General features: G+C 43.3%; 3 protein-coding genes across 4 annotated transcripts; 2 read left to right on the forward strand and 1 right to left on the reverse strand.

The window, feature by feature from the left end:
• Window positions 1-1,489: 1,489 nt before the first annotated feature.
• zbtb22b (zinc finger and BTB domain containing 22b) lies at window positions 1,490-8,493 on the forward strand. The gene is made up of 3 exons (XM_083681152.1): window positions 1,490-1,775; window positions 4,179-5,087; window positions 5,559-8,493. Exons 1-3 carry the CDS (start codon window positions 1,533-1,535, stop codon window positions 6,531-6,533), a joined length of 2,127 nt encoding a protein of 708 aa, XP_083537278.1. The 5' UTR covers window positions 1,490-1,532; the 3' UTR covers window positions 6,534-8,493.
• Window positions 8,494-11,908: 3,415 nt separating this feature from the next.
• caspa (caspase a) lies at window positions 11,909-17,767 on the reverse strand. Of its 2 annotated transcripts, XM_083681001.1 has the most exons (9): window positions 17,627-17,767; window positions 16,556-16,662; window positions 15,439-15,717; window positions 14,907-15,022; window positions 14,079-14,255; window positions 13,282-13,516; window positions 12,973-13,119; window positions 12,669-12,778; window positions 11,909-12,364 (listed from the first exon to the last, which is right to left on the reverse strand). In XM_083681001.1, the coding sequence occupies exons 2-9, from the start codon at window positions 16,560-16,562 to the stop codon at window positions 12,260-12,262; spliced, it is 1,176 nt and encodes a 391-aa protein (XP_083537127.1). In that variant the 5' UTR covers window positions 16,563-16,662; window positions 17,627-17,767; the 3' UTR covers window positions 11,909-12,259. The 2 variants fall into 2 exon arrangements, with proteins under 2 accessions (XP_083537127.1, XP_083537128.1); XM_083681002.1 differs by lacking the exon at window positions 17,627-17,767 and having other exon boundaries at window positions 11,909-12,267; window positions 16,556-16,917.
• On the forward strand, window positions 17,071-26,092 carry rabgef1l (RAB guanine nucleotide exchange factor (GEF) 1, like). The gene is made up of 9 exons (XM_083681000.1): window positions 17,071-17,190; window positions 19,026-19,232; window positions 20,294-20,460; window positions 20,902-21,074; window positions 21,460-21,541; window positions 21,676-21,808; window positions 22,182-22,273; window positions 23,259-23,515; window positions 23,630-26,092. Exons 2-9 carry the CDS (start codon window positions 19,054-19,056, stop codon window positions 24,050-24,052), a joined length of 1,506 nt encoding a protein of 501 aa, XP_083537126.1. The 5' UTR covers window positions 17,071-17,190; window positions 19,026-19,053; the 3' UTR covers window positions 24,053-26,092.
• The last annotated feature ends 385 nt before the right edge of the window (window positions 26,093-26,477 follow it).

Raw genomic sequence — 26,477 nt, forward strand, 5'->3', positions numbered from 1 at the left:
GCTGCTACTTTTCGTCGACCGAAGAAGTCTAGTCTTGTCTGGCATCCCGGGGTGTCTGCAGATCATGCTAAAATGATGTAACTGGAGGGCGGGTAGACGGGATAGTTTGGATCCATCATATTGTTTCTAGACGTGTGCATCTCAAAACGGTACGTCTGGTCTCAGTAGCTTAGCAGCAGCATAACGCTAGTACTGCTATGGTCAATTACACTACTAAGCCTGTTTAGCGTCTTTTTATTCCTCTTGCTAGCTGACGCTAATTTATGAGGTTCAGTAGATGCTTGTACCAATGCAATAGGGAACCTCTAAACACCGTCGTGTTCGACATGTGATTATTGACTAAAGGAGGCTGCAGACTGTTGCTAGTATTAGTTGCTAGTGCTACTGTAGCTACCAACCTTATGCATGGATTGTTTATTTCATTACTGCAATTACTTATACCTGCAGTTATTTAGTGGCCGTTGTAGTTTTGCTATTATGTTTATTTGCTTTCCTTCGCATTGGATTATAGTTGTAACCCAAACCCCATCATTCATGTGGGGTTTTTTTTTCATCCAGAATTGACCAAAACCTTGTAGTTGGAGGTGTCATGCATTTGTGATGTTGTCTCAATTTGGAATAGGACAAATGATTGTCAGGTCGGAGAAAGTCGAAATTATGTGAATTCAGTAAGCATCTGCATAAAGTTTAGAACAAATAGTATCTTCACGGACACTTGACACAATCATGTCAGACATGAAATATGTGTGCAGGACTTTAAAGTAGCAGTCTGGGATTGATGGCTCTTTTTAAATAATGATATATAGCCATTGATTCTTGAAGAATATAACTTCTAAATGCCTGATGATCTTAGTTCAACTGTCTTACCCCATCAGACTCTATATTATAAACTTGTTTTACTCCATTGTTTGTAAACAATGTAATTGTAAACAAAGACTGTATAGCTTCAAAACATTAAAACTGTCATTTTGATCTCATCGATGGTCAGTCCTTGTTTCCATAGGTCAGTCTATGAAATGAAGAGTGGTAACATCCGTACCATCCTTCATCTGTTTACCAAAAAAGTGGCGGGGTGACAGCTTTGTTGTTGTTGTTTGAATCCCAGATTGTCCCTTTTAAAGTTGTTAAATATACAATCTCTGACAACTGTACCTTGCTTCCTCTTGTAAAACTAATCCCGTCGGATAAGGCTTTAGCCATCACCATGAATGCACATTTAAAAGCATCATTTGTTGATTTGAAGAGCTTCCAATGAAGTTGAGTTTTGGCCGTTCATATCTATACAACTGTATAAGCCAAAACATTACTTATATTGAAAAATATTGATTGAAGAATTGGAATAAAAACACTGAAGAAACAACACATTTATTCCCCAGTACGACTTCAGACGCTTATGGACATGAAGGAGCGGACTGGCGACCAACGAACACAAGTCAACATTCTGTTATTTCTGACTCCAAAATACATCTTATGGTTAATAAAAGTTGATGACTCATTGCTGACCTTCTTTTCCTATCTCTCCAAAAGCCTAGATGCAGTCTCTGTCCCTGAAGCAAAGCTGTAGCAGCAGCAGTATCGTCGGCGGCGGCTACGGTGTGACCTCTGACTCGGTGGTCCAGGTGTGCTTCCCCGGCGCCCAGACCTCTGTGTTAGACAGCCTGAACCGACAGCGTGAGGAGGGCCGGCTGTGTGACCTCTCCATCCAGGTGCAGGGTCAGGAGTTCAAGGCCCACCGCTGCGTCCTGGCTGCATCCTCACCCTACTTTCATGACCAGGTGATATATAATAATATATATATATATATATATATATATATGCTCTTTAGCTTGTGTGTGTCTGTGTGTGTGTGTGTGTGTGTGTGTGTGTGTGTGTGTGTGTGTGTGTGTGTGTGTGTGCGCGCGCGCGACTTACATTGCAGTGAGTGCATACATTTCAGTATATATGGTCCCAGCGGTAATCAAACCCACAACCTTAGCGTTGTTAACACGATGCTCTACCAACTGAGCCACAGGTGAGCCCGGCACAGGTGACCTGTCAGCCGGAGTCTGTGACTATCGAGCATTTAGCCGACTTGCTCGTGTCTAGGACAGCAATGGTATTATGGTAAATTTCTATAGAAAATAAAGATTCCTAATTCCACAAAGGAAAGGTAGAGAGAGCATTAAGACAGGATGGCCAGTGGTTGATTTGTGAGGGGAGAGTAGTGAAGAGGTTTTTAAAGGTTACAAGGAGGGAGCAAACTTTGAAGAAAGCAGATGACCAGGGCGTGAGAAAGCAGAATATGGTAAATAAAGAGTGAGGAGGATATAAATTTAACCAGTTGTGAACATTCCAAGAGGACAGGACAAACAAGCTGAGAGCAGATCATGGAAACCAGACACACTTATTCTGTGAGAAAAACAGGGTAAGGGAGAGAGGGAGTGAGAGATTTATTAAAACCCTAATAAACACGGCAATTGGTAGGTGAAGATAAGGTCAACCGTGCCAGGCACTAGAATCACAGTAATAAACACAATGAGCTCATCACCAATATGAAGTAACGCGAGAACTGTCTTTAGAAATGGGAGGGGAAACCAGGCCGTGACGAGGTATAGGAGCCGAATGATATTGGTGGTTATAAATGATTTGCATATGAGGGAGGTAACCTAAATTTGAAAGTATAAAATGGCGAGCTGAAAGAACAACGGGGTCGCCTTTGTAAATGTGAACGGCTTTTATTATTGTGAATAAAAGTCTCTGGATAAACCATCAGCTCTAGTCTTTGGCATTTTATTTCAAAGTATTTTAATGTGGTGGAATTCCACCACAGTATCCCCCCCCCCCCTCCCAGTTGTCTGATTGCCAACCAGATGTGGTATTTATAGCAGGGGAGGCTGGCGGAGGTAGAAATCAGAGGACAGGTTCATTGTAAGGCATGGAATGGGATGAAAGTTGATAGCATGGAATGAGTGATGGTGTCAAGTTTGTGTTGATTGAGTCCGATTTCTTTTGTTTAAGTAAGTGAATCATCTATCCAACAGTCACCATAAGTAATCAATGGCCACCAGGGCCCATTGGCAGTCGTAATGCCAGAAGAGATGGGCTACATCTTAACATCTGGTTGGCAATCAGACAATTGGGGGTTGTTTCGGTCAATATTTGTTTTTGTATTGCACTAGCCAGGCTCCAGGTGTGTGTGCTCTGTTCTTGTCAACAGTCACAGAGGTCAGCTAAAGCACATGCACTGTAGATGTCGAGCCAGGCAACTATTGCAAAAATACAAAATCAATAACTGAAGTAAGACACAAATCGCCAATGCTAAGGTTCTGTGAGTGAAATGGCACAGTCACTTGTGGTGGAATTCTTAGTTAAAATACTTTGAAATAAAATGCCAAAGACTAGAGCTGATGGTTTATTCAGAGACTTTTATTACAAGTAACAAAAGCCGAGGTGGTTCGCGAATACATCATGTTTATATATTTCAAATTTAGGTTCCATCCCTCATGCAAATCATTTACACTTCCTGGCTGTTCCCCACCAATATCATTCACCCGGTTCCTATACCTTGTCACGGCCTGGTTTCCCCTCCCATTTCTAAAGATAGTTCTAGGGTTGCTACAATATTGGTGGTGAGCTCATCGTAATTATCACAAGAATATTACATCATCCTTGGTACCGATTAATACTGTGGTTCTAGTGCTTGGATGGACCTCCTTTCACATACCGACCGCACTGTTATCAGTGTCTCCACAAATCGTCACTTCCTGTATCCCTTATCCTGTTTTCTCATGGAAGATGTGTATTTGGTTTCCATAACTCACTTTTGGCCTCTTTGTCCTGTCTTATATGGATTGTTTATAATTGGTTAATATTACATCACCCCCTGTACTCCTTATTACCATTTCCTGTTTTTTTTTTATGCTCTAGTTATCTGTTTCCTCTAGGCTCTCATCCTTTCATGCAACTTCTAAGAATCTCTTTACATCATTCCATTCATAAATCAACATCTGGTTATCTCTTGGTTTTACTCCCTTTCTACATCAACCTGTTTTCTTATGGAACATTTATAATTGGTTTTCATAACTCACTTTTGGCTTCTTTGTCCTGTCCTATGTGGAATGTTCTCTCTTTATTTGCTATAGAAATTTACCACACACTGACCACCACTATCATTATGAACCCTGTTATCAACCCTCCAGGTGCTCTTAAAGAACATGTCCACCGTCTCCATCCCCGCCGTCATGGACCCCCTGGCCTTCGAGAGCGTCCTGAGCTGCGCCTACACCGGCCAGCTGCGCATGCTCCGCGAAGACATCGTCAACTACCTCACCGTGGGCAGCGTCCTGCAGATGTGGCACATCGTGGACAAGTGCACGGAGCTCCTCAAAGAGGGACGAGGAGCGGGGAGCGAAGCCCAGCAGGGGATCGTCGGGGGCGGGCAGGGAAACTCGAGATGCGGTGGAGGTGGGGGTGGGGGCAGTGGTGGTGGTGCTCTAGGGGCTGGAGGTACTCAAGCCGGGGGGAGTGACACCCAGCACGCCCCTCAGCCCCCCAGTTGCCCGTCCCTGAGCGAGAGCCAGTCCCCCAGCAGCACCTACTTCAGCCCCAGGGAAACCGGCTTCGGAGGAGTGGCAGTCACTGGAGCGGCGGGGGACGGGGGTGTGAATTCCACCCCCAGCTACTGCACCCCCTCTGGGGGAGAAGAGGCCTTCTTGATCGAGGAAGAGGAAGAGGAGCTCCTGTACTCCAGGAAGAGAGAGAAGGGGAGTGGCCGAAGGAAGAAGACCATCTCTGTTTCCGATCAGGAGGTCGGAGACAGCGACAGCTTCGGGGTTTCGTCCTATCAGGACGGGGACACCTCGCCTCTCCAGAAGCGCCCCACCTACAGCCAGCCCAGCATCATGCCACGGAAGCAGTGGGTGGTGGTGAAGACGGAGAGAGCCCAGGACGATGACCTGATCGTGGTGTCTGGAGAGGAAGGGGGTGAGGACGAGGAGGAGAGGGAACTGGAGATACTGAGGGAGCGGGAACGGACATTCAACATATCCAACGTCAGGACTCTGTCCAGAGAGCTGAGCGGCAGAGCTGAGACCGAACTGGAGACACAGGTTGTTAAACCGTTCACGCAAAATGTATTTGTCTGTCTATAAGCGACAACATGCTATTTTAAAGCCACAATCCGTAATTCAACAACACATTGTCAGCCCCACCAATGAAGATGATACCACTCTCAAAGTCACGGACAGGACTCTGCATGAAAGGGCCGACAGTCTGTGACATTAACATTTGTTTTAAACATGTTTTAAAGCTATACAGTGTTTTGTTTGTTTGTTATGACAGTAGGTAAGACAGTTGTATTAAGCTCATGAGGCACCTATAAGTAATATTATTCAAGAATCAATGGGTGTATCTATACATTAACATATAAAAAAACACTTCACAAAATACTGATTGTGGTTTTAAAGGCTGATCAGGAAAACATAATTATAATGATAAGTGCATTCTTGTGCATGATAATAAAAATAAAATAAAAAAGGTTTTGTTTTTATCCTATTAAACATAATGACTTTTCCCAACAGGTGGATTACTGCCAGTCATCTGAAGACTACCTCAAGTTTGACAGTGGTTTAATGGACCAGACAGCCCCCCAGCACCTCCACGAGAACAGTTCTGGCCACAGTGGAGGCAGAGCCGTCTCAGCCTTGCTGGGCCAGGTCCAATCTGCTGCTGCTCGCGCCCAGCTCTTCCCCTTGGACATGCAAGGGAACCAGATCCTCCTGTACAGCCAAGCGCCTCTAGACCCCTCTCCCCCCGTAGGGATGGGAGGTGGCATCATCGGCCCATCGTTCAAAGGCCCAACCCTGGAACACGGAGCAGTCCATCTGTCGGCCCAGGGGGGGGGCTTGGGTGGCGGCTTGGACAGCACAGAGGGGGGGGGCGCCGCCGGGAGCTCGGGGAAGGTGTTCATGTGCCACTGCGGCAAGACGTTCACTCACAAGAGCATGCGTGACCGGCATATTAACATGCACCTGGACCTGAGGCCCTTCCACTGCCCAGTCTGCGCCAAAAAGTTCAAGATGAAGCACCACCTCACGGAGCACATGAAGACCCACACGGGGCTCAAGCCTTACGACTGCCACGGCTGCGGGAAGAAGTTCATGTGGAGGGACAGCTTCATGAGACACCGCTCCCACTGCGAGAGGCGCGGCGGGGTCGCCAGCCGGGGCAGCAGTAGCGATGGCGGGGGAGGGTCAGACGGCGCTGATGTCATCTCCCCAACGCACCTCCCTCACCTGCACCTCTCGACCAGCGAGGCCGGCCAAGGCAGCGTTGGTGGCAGGAGTGGGATCTCGATCTCGTCTCCACATCATTCCAGCACCAGCAGCAATGTCGCGTCTTGTCCAACGATGGCCGGTGCTGGGGCGCTCTTAGGGGTCAACTCTCAGGGCGCCGTGCTGGGCCACGGCTCGGCGGTGTTCGGTCTGGGGGTTAGCCGGAGTGAGTGTGAGGAGGAAGTCTGTGAGGTTGGCGGTAACGATAGTAGCATCACTTAATCAAAATGGTGGACACGTGATCGTTTCATTAAAAAAAGGGGGTTTGATTACTTGGAGGTTTTCCACTGACCACTATGGAAAGTGTCCCCCTCAGCTACTTGCAAGGGACCATTCGGTGAAGTATACTGTTCAATGTCATTTCTATTCTGTACGACTGTTTTGTAGCAGATGCTAGGTGTCTAGTAAGAAAACCAAAAATCGAGAAGACAATACGACTCAGCTTGTGTTATCTTGCGAAATGAAAACAAAAATGAGGAATGTTGCTGTTCAACGTGATGTTATATTAATATTGTATGCCTCTGTCAGAGACTGACGGAGCATTTCATGGTGAATTGTCTTGATTAAACAAGGCGCTTGCGGTACTGTTTGCGCAGACCTCTTCCACATCGCTGCTGTAGGTGTCCACTCCCACGTTGTGGTGCCATCCATGGAGTCCATGTGCTATAGTATATTATTACTATAAATATAGAGAAGTATATTAGTAACTCTGATGTTACCGTTATGATAAGTGTGGTCTAAGCTATACAGTGTATAGTGTGTTTACAAGTGAGCCTCATCAGTTTCAATGGTAGATGACAAAAGCATTACAGCCTGCGTATTGGTGTCCTTATAGCAGGGGTCAGCTGCTGGCGGCCCATGGGCAAAATCTGACCCTCGAGCTGATTTAATGTGCCCCCCCCCCCAGGTTGTTCATATTGAAGAATTATGTAAAAGATGTGGCTCGGCCTATACTGTAGTTAAGTTATGGTGGTCCTCTGTGGCTCAGTTGGTAGAGCATGGCGCTAACAACGCTTAGGTTGTGGGTTTGATTCCTGCTGGGACCATATATACTGAAATGTATGCACTCACTGGAATGTAAGTCGCTTTGGATAAAAGCGTCAGATAAACGGCATATATTATTATATGAAGTTATCATTTTTAAATTACGAATCAATTTCCGGCCCCCAGACTATCCACTCTGAAAAAAAATCATTAGAAATAAAAATAGGTAGTTGCTTACCCCTGCCTTATATAATATGTTTCACTCAAACTGCCAAATTTCACTGCATGCCTTGAGTATGATTTACTATTAGTGTGTCTCAAAGAAATCATTGCAGAGTAACTTGTGGTTTGGTATCTTTCACCTTCTATGAAGGCTGTGGATGAGATTTTTATGCAGGAAAAAAATACTTTTAGAGAAAGAACTGATGGTTTTAGCATTTCAGTGAACGTTATTTTGATATGTGCTTCTGTCCATTGTGATGAATAGAATGTATGGGAGAGTTACTGTATGTCTTGTGGTTGTAGTAGCCTACTTTGTGTGGCGCAAAACACATTTTAAGTGAACTAATAGTACAGTATATGCAGACTGACATATATATTAATGATTAGATTATAGGCATATTTATCAAGAAGGTACAACAGAAACAGAATAAACACTAGTTTATATATTTAATTTGACTGCCTTACTCGAATATTGAGATGTACTGTATTTAAAGTGGTTCTTTGAAGTGAGAAATCTATGGACAGCCATGAGGGTCATTGGCTTCCCGACATTAAAGAGCTATAAGCCTCGATTATGTATAGTATATATTTTCACTTCCAATTGGCTGCGCTAATGTGTTGTATTAAAAGGGAAATACTATTTGCTGAAACTTGTGGAAGACTGTTCAACAATTTCAGTCAGGCTGCTTTTGATTTGGCACTTTGTTTACCATAGCAGCCAGTATTCTTTAGTCTATATGACCTACAGGAGGACAAACACCTTTCTCATTAAGGGAAGATTGTGAGGAAAAACGTGTTACAAAAATTGTAGAGAGCTTATAGAGAGTCAGATGCTAACATGATTTCTCACTTCTTAACATTGCATATTTTGGGTTAAATGTCACTATTTGATATTGAACACAGACAATTGTTGTTGCACATGCTTGTGTGGAACCGGAGTCCTCTGACAGTGTCAGCAGCAGACCGAGTCCATCAATGTTACCTAAACATGAACGGAGGAAATAAACACGATCTGGTGTGTCAAGCTGCGTCCTGTGCTTGTGTTCACGTGACTGTGATCTCCAACTCACTTTTTAATGGGGTGCCTCTATTACTCTTCTAGACCTAATTGCTAAGATGTAACATTTACCCATTTTACTTGCAGTACATTTATGCTCAGAGAGATCAGAATGTTTGTAAACAAAGCCATTTTGGCTATTCCGGGTATAAAACTTTTGGAGAAGCTTAGCGGAGTACATACAAAAACATGATCGACCACCACGGATTAAAGGGCTGTTACAATTGTTAAACATTCTTACCTATTTTGGCTCTGACTTTGGTTATTGTTCTTTAACCCAGACCTTTTTTAGTTGCATGTTTTGCAAAAGGCCCACAGTTGTCAAATGACTGTGAGACTGCTGTAGAATTAGTAAGTCCAACTATTGTTATTGCTCATACTTATTCTTATTATTAGTGGGCTTGTTTCAACATTTTTCTAAACTCATTATACTTGTTACCCTATTCAGCTTTTTGTAACTCAAAAACTCCTGCCTTTTAACTTGGTACATGTTAAACAATGCACTGTCTTGGATACCACTTTGCTACCCCATTGGAAACCACTCTCAACTTCTTAACCAAGCCCCCAAAAATTATACATTTGAAAGGGCACTCACTTTTTACATCTATGGAAATCAAAAGATGCAATTTGTAAACCACTAGTGGTCTTTCAAGCTGTTCACTCCAATCCAACTGTGAAATGTTCCAAAAAAAAAAATCCCTGATTAAAGCTCAGTGGTACCTATTCATTCATTAACTCCAAACACTCTCAATCCAGCATGAGACCTGCAGAACTAATTCTTAGAATGATTACGCAACAATGCACTCTCTTGACAACCAGTTCTCGTTCTCGTTCTCTCTCTCTCTATTTCTCTCTCTCTCTCTCACACACACACTTTAACAATAATCTAACCTTCTATCTCTCTGGCTATCCTACCATCTGACCATCCTACTCTCACTTTCTTTCAACTGCCCAGCCAGATAATCCTAAAATCTTATCATGAAATTAAATGCATGTTCAATCCATCAATTCATTCATCCATTAATTAATTTATACTACTAATACTACTACTACAGTAGTAATGACAATAATGACACATTATATTTGTATTGGACAGTTCGTATTTTTTAGGAAACTAGCCTTTTAACAATTCTAAAAACTAATCTCAAATCCACTATGTATGGCTTGATTTAACTCCCTGTGAAGCTACTACAACTGAGTCTATAAGGGATCTAGTTTATACTGTCCTGTTTGAGGACGTTTACATTGGTTTGTCTCACTAGTCTCCACTAGCCAGCAGTATTGCACCATAGATTCTCAGACTGAAGTCTCCAGTCACCTCAGAACATTGATGCAGGAGGAGATGTTGTCTGATTGAAATGATCAGGCTTTGGATCCAGAATTACAAAGCATTTGTTTTGATTCCTTTGAAATTAACTAATCCAGAATCAAACTGTCTCTGTAACACCGAAATGGTCATACCTCCCCAAATGAACCATTTCCCATTAGTATTTTGGAATGAGACTCTTCCTGTACAGTAAATGACAGTAGTGAGTGGTGTTAGCACTAGTGAGTCACCACCTCCAAGGACACCTTTCTTCAATCCTGGTCCTCAAGACCCACAGAGTTGGAGGGATTTTATTCCAGCCCAGTGCTAACTGATCTAGACTTGATGATTGAGTGTTGTGTGTTAGCACTGTGTTGTGTGTTAGCACTGGGCTTGATCAAAAGCCTGCACACCCTATGGGTCTCCAGGATCAGGATGGATAGAAGACCACTGATCCTTAATATACAGTGCCCTGCATAAGTAATGGGACAGTGCCCTGCTAAAGTAATCGGACAGTGGAGCATTTAGTGGATTCAGGTAATTAGTTCTTACCTGCCATTTTCTGGGTTTAAAGGCTGTGTGTATTGCTCTCTGTTGTCTTGTGTAACCCTCAGCAGACAATTCAGATGATCAGTGAGACTCAGAATGCTTTAACTGTGGCAGTACCACATTACACTTGAAGTGACTCACTACCTTGTTGTTCATTGCCTACTGACATTACTCTACATTGTGAGCCACCATCATCCAGCTCCAATACAATTCATAATGTAACAATAACAACAATAATTGTTTAAAGGACCGACGTGTCACTGTAAATGATTTGGTTACTCTTCATTGTAGAGTCCACTAAGTATCTGGTATTAACTTTGTACCACCATAGTAATAGCCCAAAATTAGTATTTCCTTCAGTCTACATTAATCATAATGAGATTACTAATCTACTTTATGAAAGTGATCCAAATGTTATTTTAGGAGCAAGAGCTTCACTATTGCCACTAATCAATATATAATCAAGGTGTTGAGATATACAATACAAGGTACTGGATAGAAAGGTATAATGGTATTTTACCATTATACCTTTGAATTTGTTTTGAGACAATTAGTTTGAAACAATACATATTTGAAAGGTTCAGGCAAGGTGCTTTAAGGAGGAGTTCTGCAGACTCCACCATAGCTGAGCTGTTTGCCACTGGCTATGCGAGTACATTTTTAGACATCCCACCCACCGCCCCAGCTTCCACCTGCAGGTTAGCTCTGTGGTTACCTACCTACGGGAGGGGGGGGGGGTTGAAGTTCATGGGCTCTCCGCTATGAAAATGATTTGTATGTAATGTTGTTTAACTTAAAGCGGCGGGCTATATCATAGCGGAGCCATCCATTTACGCCAAAACTAATGTATTACCATTTTCATTCAACTTTACATTTAAACAACGTAAGTGTCCTGACTGAAGTGTTGTTTGATAACATGCCTAGTTGGCCAATCAGACTATTTCTGTCAGCTGCGGCCTTGGAAATGACGGCATATCCTATGGCTCTGGCTTGAGGGTGCGTCCTACCCTGTTCTGAAGAAGGCTTGATGCAGAAACGTGTCCACAGTGACTATGCTGATTATGCATTAAACCATCATTTATGTTTCTACTTGAGAGTGTTGGCCATATAATGTACAAACCTCTTAAGCCGGACGGGACCATAATTGGGCCCAAATTATACTTTTAATTTGATTATTAATTACTTTATCTCCTTGTCATGTGTACTGGAGTATGTTATGATCTGAGCATATCCACGATATGAACTATGATCTGAGCATATCCACACAAAATGTCAAGGTGTTACCGATCAAATGGCATCCTGCTTTTGCATCTGATCATCATATTTCTAATGTTGTAAGCAGTTTAGTTTGGGTTTTCGTTTTTAGGAGGAAATTAGTCAAATAGGGCGTTCAGCGAGGTAAATGCATGGTCAACCACAAACCCACAATCTCCTTCCTATCTTTCAAATGGAAACAGGGTGCAAAGATCTCCACACAAATTAGCTCTCAATTTTATTATGTAGTATGTTGTAAAATAGAAAGTAAAGTGGAAAAAATGATGTGATTTAATCGATTAAATTAAATTACACAAAGGTGTGACAATTTAGATAGTGGAGATCCAAGTTGTCAATCAATAGTTAATACATTAATAACTTGAGCATACAGTATACCAGGCACTCTGAAATGATAATGTTTCGTATAGTGTTATCTATAGAGATAAAAATAATAATAATAATTTTAAAAAAAACATTGCCACATGCCCTCTAGCTCAATGTTCAACTGTACAATTTCAGTAGAATACTTTTTTTTTTTTCGTAATTTGCTTCAATTGTAAGTCAAGATGCTCTCACTCAGAGGCCTGGGAAGAGATAGAAGTGTTTGGTTAGAGAAGCTCTGTCTTTGGTCGGCATCTGTCTTTTCTGGGCACTGAAATTCTCCTCAAAACGACCCATGACCTGTATGAAAAATAGAAATGCTGTGTGATCTGTCAATACATCAGGAGAAATCTATTGACAGATCACACAGCATTTCTATACACACACACACACACACACACACACACACACACACACACAGGCCTGGGAAGACATACACACAAATATACCTGCAGTAACTCAGCTCAGCATTATACCCCTTTTTGGGGTACAAAAAACATCAAACAAACTTTGATTATGGGGTGAACCATCCAAGCAGTGCGATAGGGAAAGATTTCACAATGTTCTTAAAAACACGTCTGGTGGTCTGTTTCCAGATACTTACCTTCATAAAGAGATCCTCAACATGTTCCTCACAGGCATACCTTTGGAACGTCTCAACGATATACTGGATGAAAAAGCTTCCCCTCTCCAAATGTCTGTAGGACACAGTATCTGAGAGGGAAAAGTGTCACAATGGAGGGTTATCATCTCCCGCTGATTTATAAACCTTGTGCTTTGCAGTCTCGTCTTCTCTCATGTTGTATCGTGTCATAATCCTATCGCATCGTATCCTATTGCGTTGTGTTGTGTTGTGTTGTGTTGTGTTGTATCATATGCCTGAGAATGTGTTAGTTTGACAGACTGACCGGGTGTGCAGGACAGGAGAGAGATGAAGTCCTTCTCTATGTGCGCCCTGATAGAATCATCCTCTAAGCCCAGCTCAGGGCAAGGCTCAGGAACAGAATCACTGACCACTGTTAATCCATCACTGACCAAAACAGAACCGTCTTTTTCTGAAACAACATCACAAAAAAAAAAAAATGGTTGCTTTCTACACTGTGGCCCTTTTGTTTCAGTGATAAATGAAAACCATGTTTTAAAAAAAATGTGCAAAGATGAATCATGCCGAACTGTCACACTGTAAACACAGTGAATAAAACAAGCGAACAGCTCACCTCCTCTACAGGCCTGGATGAGGATGACCTTGGGTTTGTCCAGTAGGGCTTTGCAGTTCTCCGTGTTCAGGTATTTGAAGATTTTGTTAATGGGGAACTCATCCGGGTTGTCCTGCTTCCAGTGGACTCCCAAGATGGATCCCAGCTTCCCGTGGGACATGATGACCACAAAGACGCTGTCGGATTTGGAGTGCTCTTCACGTTTGGAGAACTCTTTCACAGCCTCATCCATCTCCTGCAATACACACAGTTAGTCAGTCACAGTCTCACCCAGGCCCATTCATTGGCTGCAGAGATACAGAATCAGAATCAGAATCAGAATCAGAATCAGAATCAGAATAGTTTTATTTGGCCAAGTATATTTGCACATAGAGGAAATTGACTTGGTGAGGGTGGTGCATGGGACATAAAAAAACTAAAGCAAATATCGACAAGAAATTTACAAAATATTAACAAAATAGCAATAACAAATTTACAAAATAGAACAACAAAGCAATACATTTTGTAGGCTGTGTGAGGTAAAGTGGCAATGAGGCTAGAGGCTGTGAAATGGGTATGGAGCATGTACACTATAAATTAGAATCATTTAAAATAATTATACATTAAAAATTACAGTGCACCACACAAACCTGACTGTTCCACCACTATACGACTGACCGGATAAATGACTTGACTAAGAAAAACAACCAGTTAACCTGAGTCTCTGGCGAAAAAATCTATTTGTCAAAAGCCACCAGAGAATATAGCCATTTCTTTCCTACGATATGAAGAAACTGATCCCTACTGCGTAGCCTTACCCGGCCAGACAGGTCCCTGTGTTTCACCACCTCGTACCCCAGAGCCCTGAGCAGCTTCTCCACGTTCTCCTCATCCTTCTCCGCCCCATTCCTCCTCATTCTCCTAACATCAAATTCCACGTTGGTGATAAGCAGGGCCAGGCGCCTCCGAACAGACTTATCCATCATAGGGTAAATCTGTTAGAGCAGAGGAAGCACACATAAAAGTTATGCATTAATGAAATCGTGTAGCAAAGATGCAACTCTGCAAAATAAGTAAGCAAATTGGGCCCACTTGATATCTTATGTATGAAGATAGTCGTGACATGAGACAGTCCTGTGTAATTTGACTGCACTTAGCTGTTATTTGTAACCGTGATGCTCAATGGTGGTTTGCGAAATGACAAATTGAAACTGTTTCTACACACTATATGATCATACAGCTAGTACTCATCGTGTAACTCTGTGATCTACTGACCTATATAGTGTTTTCTATTCTGCGGTACAGCAGGTGATAGGCTGGTGAAGGTACAAACTCCTCATTCCATTTCCATGCATTGCAATTTACAATGATAAATTCATTCATTTACAACCGATTTCTCCCTCTACCAGCCTCTACTGTGGTACAGTGGTACCATGGGGTAACATGGGGAGAAGCTGCATATACGCTTTTGGGTCATCTGTCAATAGTTTTGTCAGACTACTATTCTTATCGTGCCCTTGTGTGTGTCTGAGAAAGCGGCACATATATCTGGTTTTGGACCAGATATCTAAAGGGTTAAACTCTTTAGCTGGTATGGGACCAGATATATAAAGGGTTTAACTTTTAAAACCAAGTAAAGCTTCAACCTTGTGTGCCATCCTGTGAACAACATCCGCCTTAAACTGTGCATTGGTGAGGAGGAGACCAGAGGAGTCCTGGGGCCCCTGCTCCTGTTCTGATAGCTGGGGAAACGATGATGGTGCTGATGGGAGGGAAAGCACATGGAAAAATTGGATGTGTGACACTGTCCAAACTACATGCCAGTGCGTTCTCACTTGACTTATTTACAAGTAACCGTATCCTGATCAAGACAAAATCAGTTGACGTGCAGAATTGTCAATAGTGATAAGGAGCTATTGAGACTGTTAAATGAATGAATGAATGAATGAATGAATTGTATTTGACAATCTTGGAACACATACAGTATAAAGTTGCTCCAGAAGGGTGAGATCAACAACAAACACATTCAAAATCATTGTGGATTAAAAACAAAACAATTAAGTCAAAGGAGTGGTCCTCATGTTGTAGGCTTTAATCACAGAATGATTTACCTATTATTATTATTATTATTATTATTATTATTATTATTATTATATATTATTTATCTGTTTCACTCACTTGTCTGGTCAAGCTGCCCAGGGGACAGACCCAGTTCAGAGAGTCCTGAATTTCTGTTCCCCAAACAGGCAATCATCTTTCCACTGGCTTTGTCTCCTTTCTTCAATACCATGTCAATGAGGCAGCGCGCCTGGTCCGCCCTACTGCTGTTCTCCTCGGTAACCGAGTCTGCCTCTTCATTGTTCAGCACCTTTTCCAACCGGAGGTCATCCAGGAGCTGCTTGATCATGACCTTTGACACGCTGTCCACAAACGTCCGCCGAGCCTTGAAGAGCTCACCTGTTGGAAGTAAATTTGATGTCATTGATGATCAACTTATTCATTAAGAGGTAGGCTTGGGGGGCATTAAGAAGTAGGCTTGGGGGGCATTAAGAACTAGGCTTGGGGGGGGCGCTTAGTGGCGTAGCACACTAATGCTCATACCACGTAATCGCAAGGTTCCTGATTCGATTCCGACCCTCGACCTATCTTGCATGTCATCCCTCCTCTCTCTCACCCATCCTTCCTGTCAGTTTCTACTGTCTCTATCCCAATAAAGCAGAACTGCCCTAAAAACATATTCAAAAATAAAAAATAAAAAATAAATAAAAAGTAGGCTTGGGGAAAAGGTTTTTTTTCCTGCCTCAAAAAGACAGGGCAGGCAGGCAGGCAGACAGACAGACAGACAGACAGACAGACACCGGGCAGGCAGGCAGGCAGACAGACAGACAGACAGACACCGGGCAGGCAGGCAGGCAGGCAGACAGACAGACAGACAGACACCGGGCAGGCAGGCAGACAGACAGACAGACAGACAGACACCGGGCAGGCAGGCAGGCAGACAGACAGACAGACACCGGGCAGGCAGGCAGGCAGGCAGGCAGGCAGGCAGGCAGGCAGGCAGGCAGGCAGGCAGGCAGGCAGGCAGGCAGGCAGGCAGGCAGGCAGACAGACAGACAGACAGAGGCAGGGAAATCAAGCGAGTCACGTTCGACCAAAGTGAAAGTAACTTTATGCGTCTCGATGTGCAAGATATATACTAACAGATTCTACGAATGTTCCCTCTATATTTATTCAAAAATATCAGAAATAGTATTTCAAATATACATATATTAATATGGTTTTCCATTATACTGACCTGCCATTTTTGAGCCTCGGAGATCCAGACGACAAAAGTACTCTGTCTTGTCGTCAAAACCTTGTATTTACTTGTTCCTCTGCTACACTGTGCTTCGTGTTAACTGGCTGTTGAAGATTCAAAATCATACATGAACATGTCAAAACCTCCCCTTACAGACTACCTGATTGGCTGGTACATAGTGTAATAACCGGTACTGCGGCTGTTTTGTGTGAGGCAATGTTTAGTTTCGACAGCAGCAGTTTCAGATAAAACGACTTTTACACACACACACACACACAAGACGACAGAAGTTATAGACTACTCTGTCTTGTCTTTTTCTTTTTTTCCCTCTGCTACACTGTACTTTGTCTGTCTTAACTAGTTAAATATTCAAAAGTAATCATGTCTAAAATGTCTTCCCATGGTCTGATTGTAACTGTTGCTTATGGCCACAAGAGGGCACTCACAAGCCCCAAAAATGATACGACTGAGGAAGTGAGTGATCCAGCCTGAGCCCAGCCCCAGCCCAGCCCCAGCTACGTAAACAAACTGGCTAGGTCAGAGAGGAGGAGGAGGCTGGTGCTAGCATAGCAAACAGCTTTACATCGCGTATAACAATACATCCACACACACCAATAAAAGCTTTCTTAAAGGTAAGGAGTAGTAGCACTCTGTCTGAAAATGTACGTGTTGGTTTTGTTAACTGTTGGGACCTGTCAAGAAACCTGGCTAGCTAATTTAGCTAGCTACAGCAGGCCAGTGAGTGGGTCGGATTAATTGCTGGAGCGAAAACGAGTTGGAGACACGTATTGTATTTCAATGAGGAGCTTACTAACTAACTCATTAACTAGCTAGTTCACAACCTTATTTTTTGCGTTATGTCGGAGGGAAGACAGTCGCTCATTATATTCATCAGAATTATATATCATTAATTGCAATTACGTCATTGCAGATGACTCACTTTTAAGCAAGAGTCAAGCAATATACAAAAAACAAACAATGACTTATTAGCCACGCAATCGAATCAATCGTTGGAATGTGGTCAAATGTGTTGTACTCGATAATATTAATCTTATCTGTCTACAATACCTTTTTTTGCCAGACCTCTGCAGACTTTTTCGGTACTTTTTTAGCAAACTAACCTACTATCCTTTCTGAGGATTGCTAGTGGTTTGCACCTTGCAGTGAAGCCTCTGTAGTTCAGCTGAGGACGTGTTCTGTGGATGTAGTCTCTGACACGTCTGGTCCCCTGTGGCTCAGTTGGTAGTATGGTGTTAACAAGGCTTAGGTTGTGGGTTTGATTCCTGCTGGGACCATATATACTGAAATGTATGCACTCACTGCAATGTAAGTCGCTTTGGATAAAAGCGTTCAGCTAAATGGCATATATCTGTTGGGACAGTTTTTGTAATTATAATAATAATAGGAGGAGGGGGGGCCATGTTGTTGGGCTTTTTAGGTGGTGAGGAGAATCTTAAACTGAATCCTAAATCTGACTGATCTAGTTCTGAACAGTACTCTGGGATTACCCCAGCCGGACTGAATGAGGCTTTCTTTTAATTATGGTGAGCGGTCTGCCTTGGCCTCCCAGGTCGTTTGAGATTACTAAACTCACCAGTGCTTTTTTTCTGTTCAGTAATGTTCCAAGGTTTTGACTATGTTTCTGATTGATTTTTCAGGCGAATAATGGCATCCTTGACTTTAATTGACACCTCTTTGGTCCTCATGTTGACAGACACCAACAGCAAACTCCAAAGCCTAGAATCAAAACTCGACAGTGACAGCTCTCTTATGCCTGCACAAATGATGTGACGGAAACACCTGACTAACCAGAAACATCTGTCAAGCCAATTGGCCCACTTTTGGTGCCCTGAAATAGGGGGACTATGTATAAAAAGCATTGTCATTTCTAAATGTTACACAGATAAAAACTAAAATAATCAATAAAGCAGGAGCACTGTATTGTTGTTGTTATTATTATTATTATTATTTATTTATTTTTTTACAAAAGTCAACCTTAATGTGGCTCTTGTATTGGCATTTATATGATCACATAGTCTTGGTGTTCTTATTAATTCTGGATTTAGTTATATATAATATTTATATATGTATATACAGTATCAGTCAAAAGTGTGGACACACCTTCTCATTCAGTGGTTTTTCTTTATTTTTTATTATTTTCTACATTGTAGATTAATATTGAAGACATCAAAACTATGAAGGAACACATATGGAATTATGTAGTAAACAGAAAAAGTGTTAAACAAACCAGAATATGGTTTATATTTTAGATTCTTCAAAGTCACCTTTTGCTTTGATGACAGCTTTGCACACTCTTGGCAAGTTTGTGTCCAAACCTTTGACTGGTACTGTATGTGTGTGTATATATATATATATATATATATATATGTTATATATAATATCTCAACCTTGGCAGTCACAGCCATCATTCACACTGACAGTTGGTCTCTCCTGGCGTCTCCAACAGCATTCCCGTCTGCTAGGCCTGGGGGATTATGAGCCAGCGGTCGGAACGCCGCGGGATCCACGTGGACCAGTCGGAGCTGCTGTGTACGAAGGGATGCGGTTTCTACGGCAACGTGGCCTGGCAGGGCCTGTGCTCCAAGTGCTGGCGGGAGGAGTACCAGCAGACCAGGTCCAAACAGATCCAGGAGGACTGGGCACTGGCCGAGAAGTGGGTTTGTGTGTGTGTGTGTGTGTGTGAGAGAGAGAGAGAATGCACCAGACCCTCCCTGTTGTGACCTCTTCACAGCTGAGGAGAAAAAAGAACACTTCCATTTCACGTTCTCCCTCGTCTACCAGGGCAAAGCGCCACAAAAGGCTTAGACCAATCCTGTTTCTTTATTACTATTTTTGACACAATTTTTGAGTAGGGGTTTTTCCTAAGCGATTATGAGTACAGGTACGAGTACTTTTGTACTCAAGTACATGGTCACACCCCTACTGACCATCCTCTATCTAGTCTGTTAACTGTCCATCCTCTATCTAGTCTGTTAACTGTCCATCCTCTATCTAGTCTGTTAACTATCTATCTAGTCTGTTAACTGTCCATCCTCTATCTAGTCTGTTAACTGTCCATCCTCTATCTAGTCTGTTAACTATCTATCTAGTCTGTTAACTGTCCATCCTCTATCTAGTCTGTTAACTATCTATCTAGTCTGTTAACTGTCCATCCTCTATCTAGTCTGTTAACTATCTATCTAGTCTGTTAACTATCTATCTAGTCTGTTAACTATCTATCTAGTCTGTTAACTGTCCATCCTCTATCTAGTCTGTTAACTATCTATCTAGTCTGTTAACTATCTATCTAGTCTGTTAACTGTCCATCCTCTATCTAGTCTGTTAACTGTCTACCTAGTCTGTTAACTATCTATCTAGTCTGTTAACTGTCCATCCTCTATCTAGTCTGTTAACTATCTATCTAGTCTGTTAACTGCCTACCTAGTCTGTTAACTATCTATCTAGTCTGTTAACTGTCTACCTAGTCTGTTAACTATCTATCTAGTCTGTTAACTGTCTACCTAGTCTGTTAACTATCTATCTAGTCTGTTAACTGTCTACCTAGTCTGTTAACTATCTATCTAGTCTGTTAACTGTCCATCCTCTATCTAGTCTGTTAACTGTCTACCTAGTCTGTTAACTATCTACCTAGTCTGTTAACTATCTATCTAGTCTGTTAACTGTCCATCCTCTATCTAGTCTGTGGTACTTTAACAGAACTGTCATTTCTCCCAGGTTACAGAAGGAAGAGGAAGCTGCGTATGCCAGCAGCCACCAGGGGCCCCAGCCTTCCATCACACCCTTCAGCAAGTTTGAGGAGAGGAAGACCAAGGAGAAGTCACGCAAAGTCAACACAGTGACAAAGTTTTTCACTCCCTCGGCTAAGACACAGCCCAAGAAAGGTATGTATGAATAGGGGCCCACACCTTTGGGGTATTCAGTATTCTCCACACCATTACATTAGCTTAGCACCAGTAAATTATCTTAGCCTAACCCTAACCTGTTTTGGCAGGTTAGTGTTACCGCAAAGTGCCTATGTCGATAAAAAATATAGTTATCGTAACCTCGATCAGCTATCTGATGTGAGACAATGGTGAAATCCTGATTGGCGAGGACAATGGACATCCTCACCTCGTATTCAATTAGAGGAGGCCGGGTGTCTATTAATAGATCAATGACATGGCACAGTCCCGTCCCCCCGTCCCCCCATCACTGGAGAGGAAGTCACATGAGGAGGAAATCACCCCCCAGAGGCCCTATCTCCCCCCAAGGCTCTAAGCTAATCACATACTCTCCCCCCAGATCACATACTCTCCCCCACTCTCCCCCCCCCACCCCTCCAGACTCCGTCCCTGGCGAGGTCCAGTCCAGCCCCAGCCCCTCAGGGAGCCGCCAGCCCAGCGTGGAGACGGACCGCACCACCAGAGAGTTCATCGACTTCCTCAAGACCCTGAAGCCCGGCAGAGAGATCTTCAAACAGTGCCGTGCCTTCACCGAGAGCATGGCCTACAAGAGGGTGAGAACTCCAGAGGGGGGTGCCTGGGTGAGAACTCCGGAGGGGGGGTGCTTGGGTGAGAATTCCGGAGGGGGGTGCCTGGGTGAGAATTCCGGAGGGGGGCGCTTGGGTGAGAACTCCAGAGGGGGGCGCCTGTGTGTGAATACGTCAGTGTTGACTTCTTGCATTTGGCATTGCATCAACTTCAAAAGGGCGTGTGTGTGTTTGCGTGTGTGTGTTTGTGCGTGAGTGTGTGTGTTTGCGTGTGCCTGTGTGAGTTTGCTCATGTGTGAGTTTGCGCGTGTGTGTGTGTGTGTTTGTGCGTGTTTGTGCATGTGTGTGTTTGTGTGTGTGTGTTTGCGCGTGCGTGCGTGCGGCAAGGCTAAACAGTGATGTGGTTCTTCAGGACCTGGGTGCTGATGAGTTGTCAGAGTGTGTCCAGGACTTCTACCAGAACCTCTCGGACCGCCTGCACACACACTTCAAAGGTCAGTCCCTCCCCTGCGCACACACTTCAAACGTCAGTCCCTCCCCTGCACACACTTCAAAGATATGTGTGTGTGTTGTGTGTGTGTGTGTGTGTGTGTGTGTGTGTGTGTGTGTGTGTGTGTGTTGACCCCAGGGTCTACGGAGCGTGTCGAGAGTGTGATGGACGAGGTGGAGAGGTATATGATGACCCGTCTCTACGAGGAGGTCTTCTGTCCGGAGACCACAGACGATGAGAAGAAAGACTTGGCTATTCAGAAGAGAATCAGGTAGGAGACAGCTCACACACACACACACACACACACACACACACACACTACATATTGATATGATTCAGAAGAGAATCAGGTAGGAGACAGCTCACACACACATTACATATTGATATGATACGTTTTGTCACTTTACTGACTTTATTGCCCCCAATTTTGTTTGCAGTGTCGTGACGATAAAAAAGCGTTATAAACTATATTACAGTACAATTTACAAACAGGACAATACAGAACAAGACAATATGATACGATATAATACAGTATTGTGTGTCTGTGTCTCTCTCTCTCTCTAGTACAGTACAATTTACAAACAGGATAATACAGTAGTCTCTCTCTCTCTCTCTCTCTCTCTCTCTCTCTCTCTCTCTCACAGGGCTTTGCATTGGGTCACCATTGAGATGCTGTGTGTCCCTGTAGATGAAGAGATCCCTGAGGTGTCTGATAACGTGGTCAAAGCCATCACAGGTGAGGCACTAGCAGGGCCGACCCTCCAGACCTCTGAGAGGCTCTGACAACCGCCCTCCGGGACTCCCACTGGTTTAAGACCAACGTTAGACTCTTGGGTTTGCGATCTTCCGCCGTAGATTGAAAACCCATCTCTTCAGGCTACATCTTAACAGTCCTTCCTAAGACCTCTTCACCCCCACTACCCCCCTGTACTAACCCTAACCCCAACCCTTGAGACCTCTTCACCCCCACTTCCCTCCTGTACAAGTTCTCTCCTGTTAATAAATCATTTTTAAAAATATGCAGGGCTCTGTCCCGCATTACGACTGCCAATGGCCCCTGGTGTGAGCATTGATTACTTTATCTTATAATGACTGATGGATAGATGATTCACTTACTTAAACAAATGTATTTGTTGTAAGTCGCTTTGGATAAAGGCGTCTGCTAAATGCCATAAATGTAAATGTAAAAATGGGTATTTAAATGAAGGGCAGCAGGGCAGTCGAACATCAGTGTCAGTGTCTGCTGTATTCGCTGATGGTTTGTCTCATACAACACAAAAGAAGGATGCAGCTGATGCGTCTCAGGAGATGTTGCCATAGTCGCCGACGTCGGCCCACATACAGTGCATATACAGTGTTGTGATTTCTGAATGGTGAAACCAATATGTACACAAATACCCTCAAATAAGAGAATCTGAGAATCTCTACTTTAACCTCAGTCATTGTTTGATTTCAAATCCAAACCTTTGGAGTGTAGAGCCAAAAGAGAAAAAAAGAATGCTTCACTGTCCCGTTACTTAGGCAGGGCACTGTCCCGTTACTTAGGCAGGGCACTGTCCTGTTACTTAGGCAGGGCACTGTCCTGTTACTCCATTACGTAGGCAGGGCACTGTCCCGTTACTCCGTTACTTAGGCAGGGCACTGTCCCGTTACTTAGGCAGGGCACTGTCCCGTTACTTACGCAGGGCACCGTCGCTAACCCCCGCCCCTGTGTCCTGTAGATGTGATCGAGATGGACTCAAAACGCGTTCCCCGGGACAAGCTGGCCTGCATCACACGCTGCAGCAAGCACATCTTCAGCGCCATCAAGACCACCAGGGGGGAGCCGGCCTCCGCCGACGACTTCCTCCCCACCCTCATCTTCATCGTGCTGAAGGCCAACCCCCCGCGCCTGCACTCCAACATCCAGTACATCACACGCTTCTGCAACCCCAGCAGGCTGATGACAGGGGAGGACGGATACTACTTCACCAACCTGGTGAGCCCATGTCTGTTTTTAAATAGAAATTGTAGCAGACAGGGGATGTACCAAAGATAAATATATACACACACACACAATATAGAATTGTTCACCTCCCGTGTGCCTTTGCAGTGCTGTGCGGTGGCGTTCATCGAGAAGCTGGATGGCCAGTCCCTGAACCTGAGCCCCGAAGACTTTGAGCTGTACATGTCAGGCCAGGCGTCTCCCCAGCGCCCCCAGGCCTCCTCCTCCCCCTCCTCCTCCGGCCCAGGCAGCGCTGCGCTCAGCCAGGTACATGAGAGCCTGGACCTCCTGACTGGTCTGGGGGTGAGGCAGGAGCGCGTGATGGAGGGCGCCCGTCGCCTGGAGAGCGACCTCATCGACTGGAGGGACGGCGTGGAGCACAAGGTTCAGGACGCCCTGGAGAGGTTCCCGCTGGAGACGCACCCCCCCGCCACCGCCTCCTCCCCGGCTGCCTCGCTAGCCATCGACTCTGATAACGTGGAGAACGACCTCCTGCCCCCACCGCTCCTGCCCCAAGTGTTTGCTGGGTGAATGACCCCCCTCCACCCCCACCCCCCCAACTCAGCTCCACGGACATTCTACACCTTCCTTTCATCTCCATCCTGCACATAGCTTTGTGTGTGTGTGTGCGTGTGTGTGTGTGTGTGTGTGTGTGTGTGTGTGTGTGTGTGTCTTGCATTGGGTGTGGCATGATCTAGTAACCACAGCAGAACTTCCCCCTGGAGCTCTCTGTATTGTGTAAATATGTATAAATATAATATATAGTTTCATTTTTCTGCCAAACTTCTCTCTTCAGTCATAAGCTTGCTTTAGGCAACTGATTTTATTTTTCTATTGTGTGGGTATGAATTCATCAGGATGCAGTTGGACAGACAATTCTTGTTGTTTGATATTTGACTTGATATTTACAACAGACTGCTAGAGATCATAGAATAGTCTTGTATTAGGAGGGATTACATCAGTTGGTAATTCCCAATGTGGAGAGATCTATATTCTACATGTACTGGATGCACATGTAGGCTACAGTCATTTCTGACTCAAGAAACCATTTTATATCATAGATAGCTCAAAGTTTCTTTCTTTTTCTTTCTGAGCTTTGATTGGTCACATAACAGGAAGATGGAGAATACTGTTCTGTTCGGCCATGGTATGAATTTGACGGCTTATCAACCTCTCAACTAGAGAAGCACTGCAATAATTTAGATACCGTGTTTTGTTTGAGTTGTCAGAAGAGCACTTAGAGTTTTTTTAGTCTTTATTTGACAGTAGTTAAATAACAGTAGGGTAGTATTTCATTTTAAGTACTAGTTTTGCCGCAGTCTGGACAGTGGAGTTGCCAAAACAACTGCTTCTGGTTTCCATGACTACCAGGACATGGGCAAGGTGACATTGTTGATGCAACAGAGAGGTCAATTTACATGCTACCTATATGTTTTCAGGTCGTGATCGGATACAGTGGCTACAGATACAGACTGGTAATCAAATTCTCCTAGGCTACTCATCCGGTTTGACTGTAACACTATGCCTAACCTTAATTACAACCTTAAACCGCACCAGAACCTTAAGCCTAACAATAACCAATCATAAACCTACACTTTAGCTATCTAATTATAACCTTAACCATAAACACAACCACTTCCTTATTGTAGGAGTGAGACTTTTGTCAACCAATTTCCAGGCTTGCGAATACTGTACCGTTGGCTAGCACTAAATCTAACATTAAAGGTAAGATGGAGGTTTAGTTGCACATTTAGTACCTTAAATATTTTTGCTTTAGTGTTGACATGGTTATCATACTCACATGAAATAATATGAATCAATTTCTTGCCTCATAAAACCAAACAATCCTTATTTTAAGGCTTACAAACTTAACTTATAATATAATATATGCCATTTAGCTGATGCTTTTATGCAAAGCGACTTACACTGCAGTGAGTGCATACATTTTTCTGCATATATTCAGTATGTTGTTATTATTATTATTATTATTATTATTATTATTAATAACTTATGCTCATAGGCGTGCATAGAGTTGTGTGCCTTTGTGGATATTATTTGTAACTATTTAGGGGACCCCTTATGGCTCAAGAACACCCCCAGAGGCAAATCTTCCACAAAGTTACTTCAACCCTTTACACTAACCTCACTCCTAAGGTTGGTAGAATAAGGAAGTGCCGATATAGTAACTATTGGACGAATAGTGAACAATATGGAGGAATATGCATTCGTACCTGTAGCCACTGATGTTTTTATCATGATGGATGGAGTCACATTTTCCACATTTTTTATGTATTAATGTACTGGTGCTAGCCAAACCTAGTTTGCCAAAATGATTTGAACCCCAACTTTTAACACGAGTTGAAATAAAAATGCGTTTAACCCTTACACAGAAATCAATGATCAGGTATTTTGGAGGACAATGTGTGAGTACATTTTTGCAACCTTATAGGATTGTTATTGTATTTAGAAGGAGAAACTCAACACTGTCTTGTATTTAAATGTAACTTATTTAGACAGTGTTCTTTTGTCTCTGTGGGTTTGTGTTGATGAATTAAAAAACCTCAAAGGCCACTGTGTCTTCTCCAGTGCTTTTTTTATTATTATTATTATTTATTTTTTTAACTTAATTGTGACAAAAAGTATGGATGTGAATAGCAAAAGTAAGCAGAACGAGCATCAACATGAAAAAGGAGCAATCTTATGTTTGCAACTTATATGTTTATCAGAGTGAAGAGTCGTCATGCACTTCAATATACAGCACAAGACTGGAGACTGGTTTGACGGAGGTATTTCTTCAGAATGTTCTAAAAGACGTTCTACAGTTGACCATGATTGATCGTTTTGGAACCAGAATTATACAATTGATCATTATGTGAAAAACAACCGAGGTTTTGTGTATTTGAAACACAAACATCATATTTTCTTAAAAGGGCCTCCTGCTTGCTTTGTGGTCTTT

Source organism: Argentina silus, assembly GCF_951799395.1.
Source record: "Argentina silus genome assembly, chromosome: 11".
NCBI classification, from domain to species: Eukaryota; Metazoa; Chordata; class Actinopteri; order Argentiniformes; family Argentinidae; genus Argentina; species Argentina silus.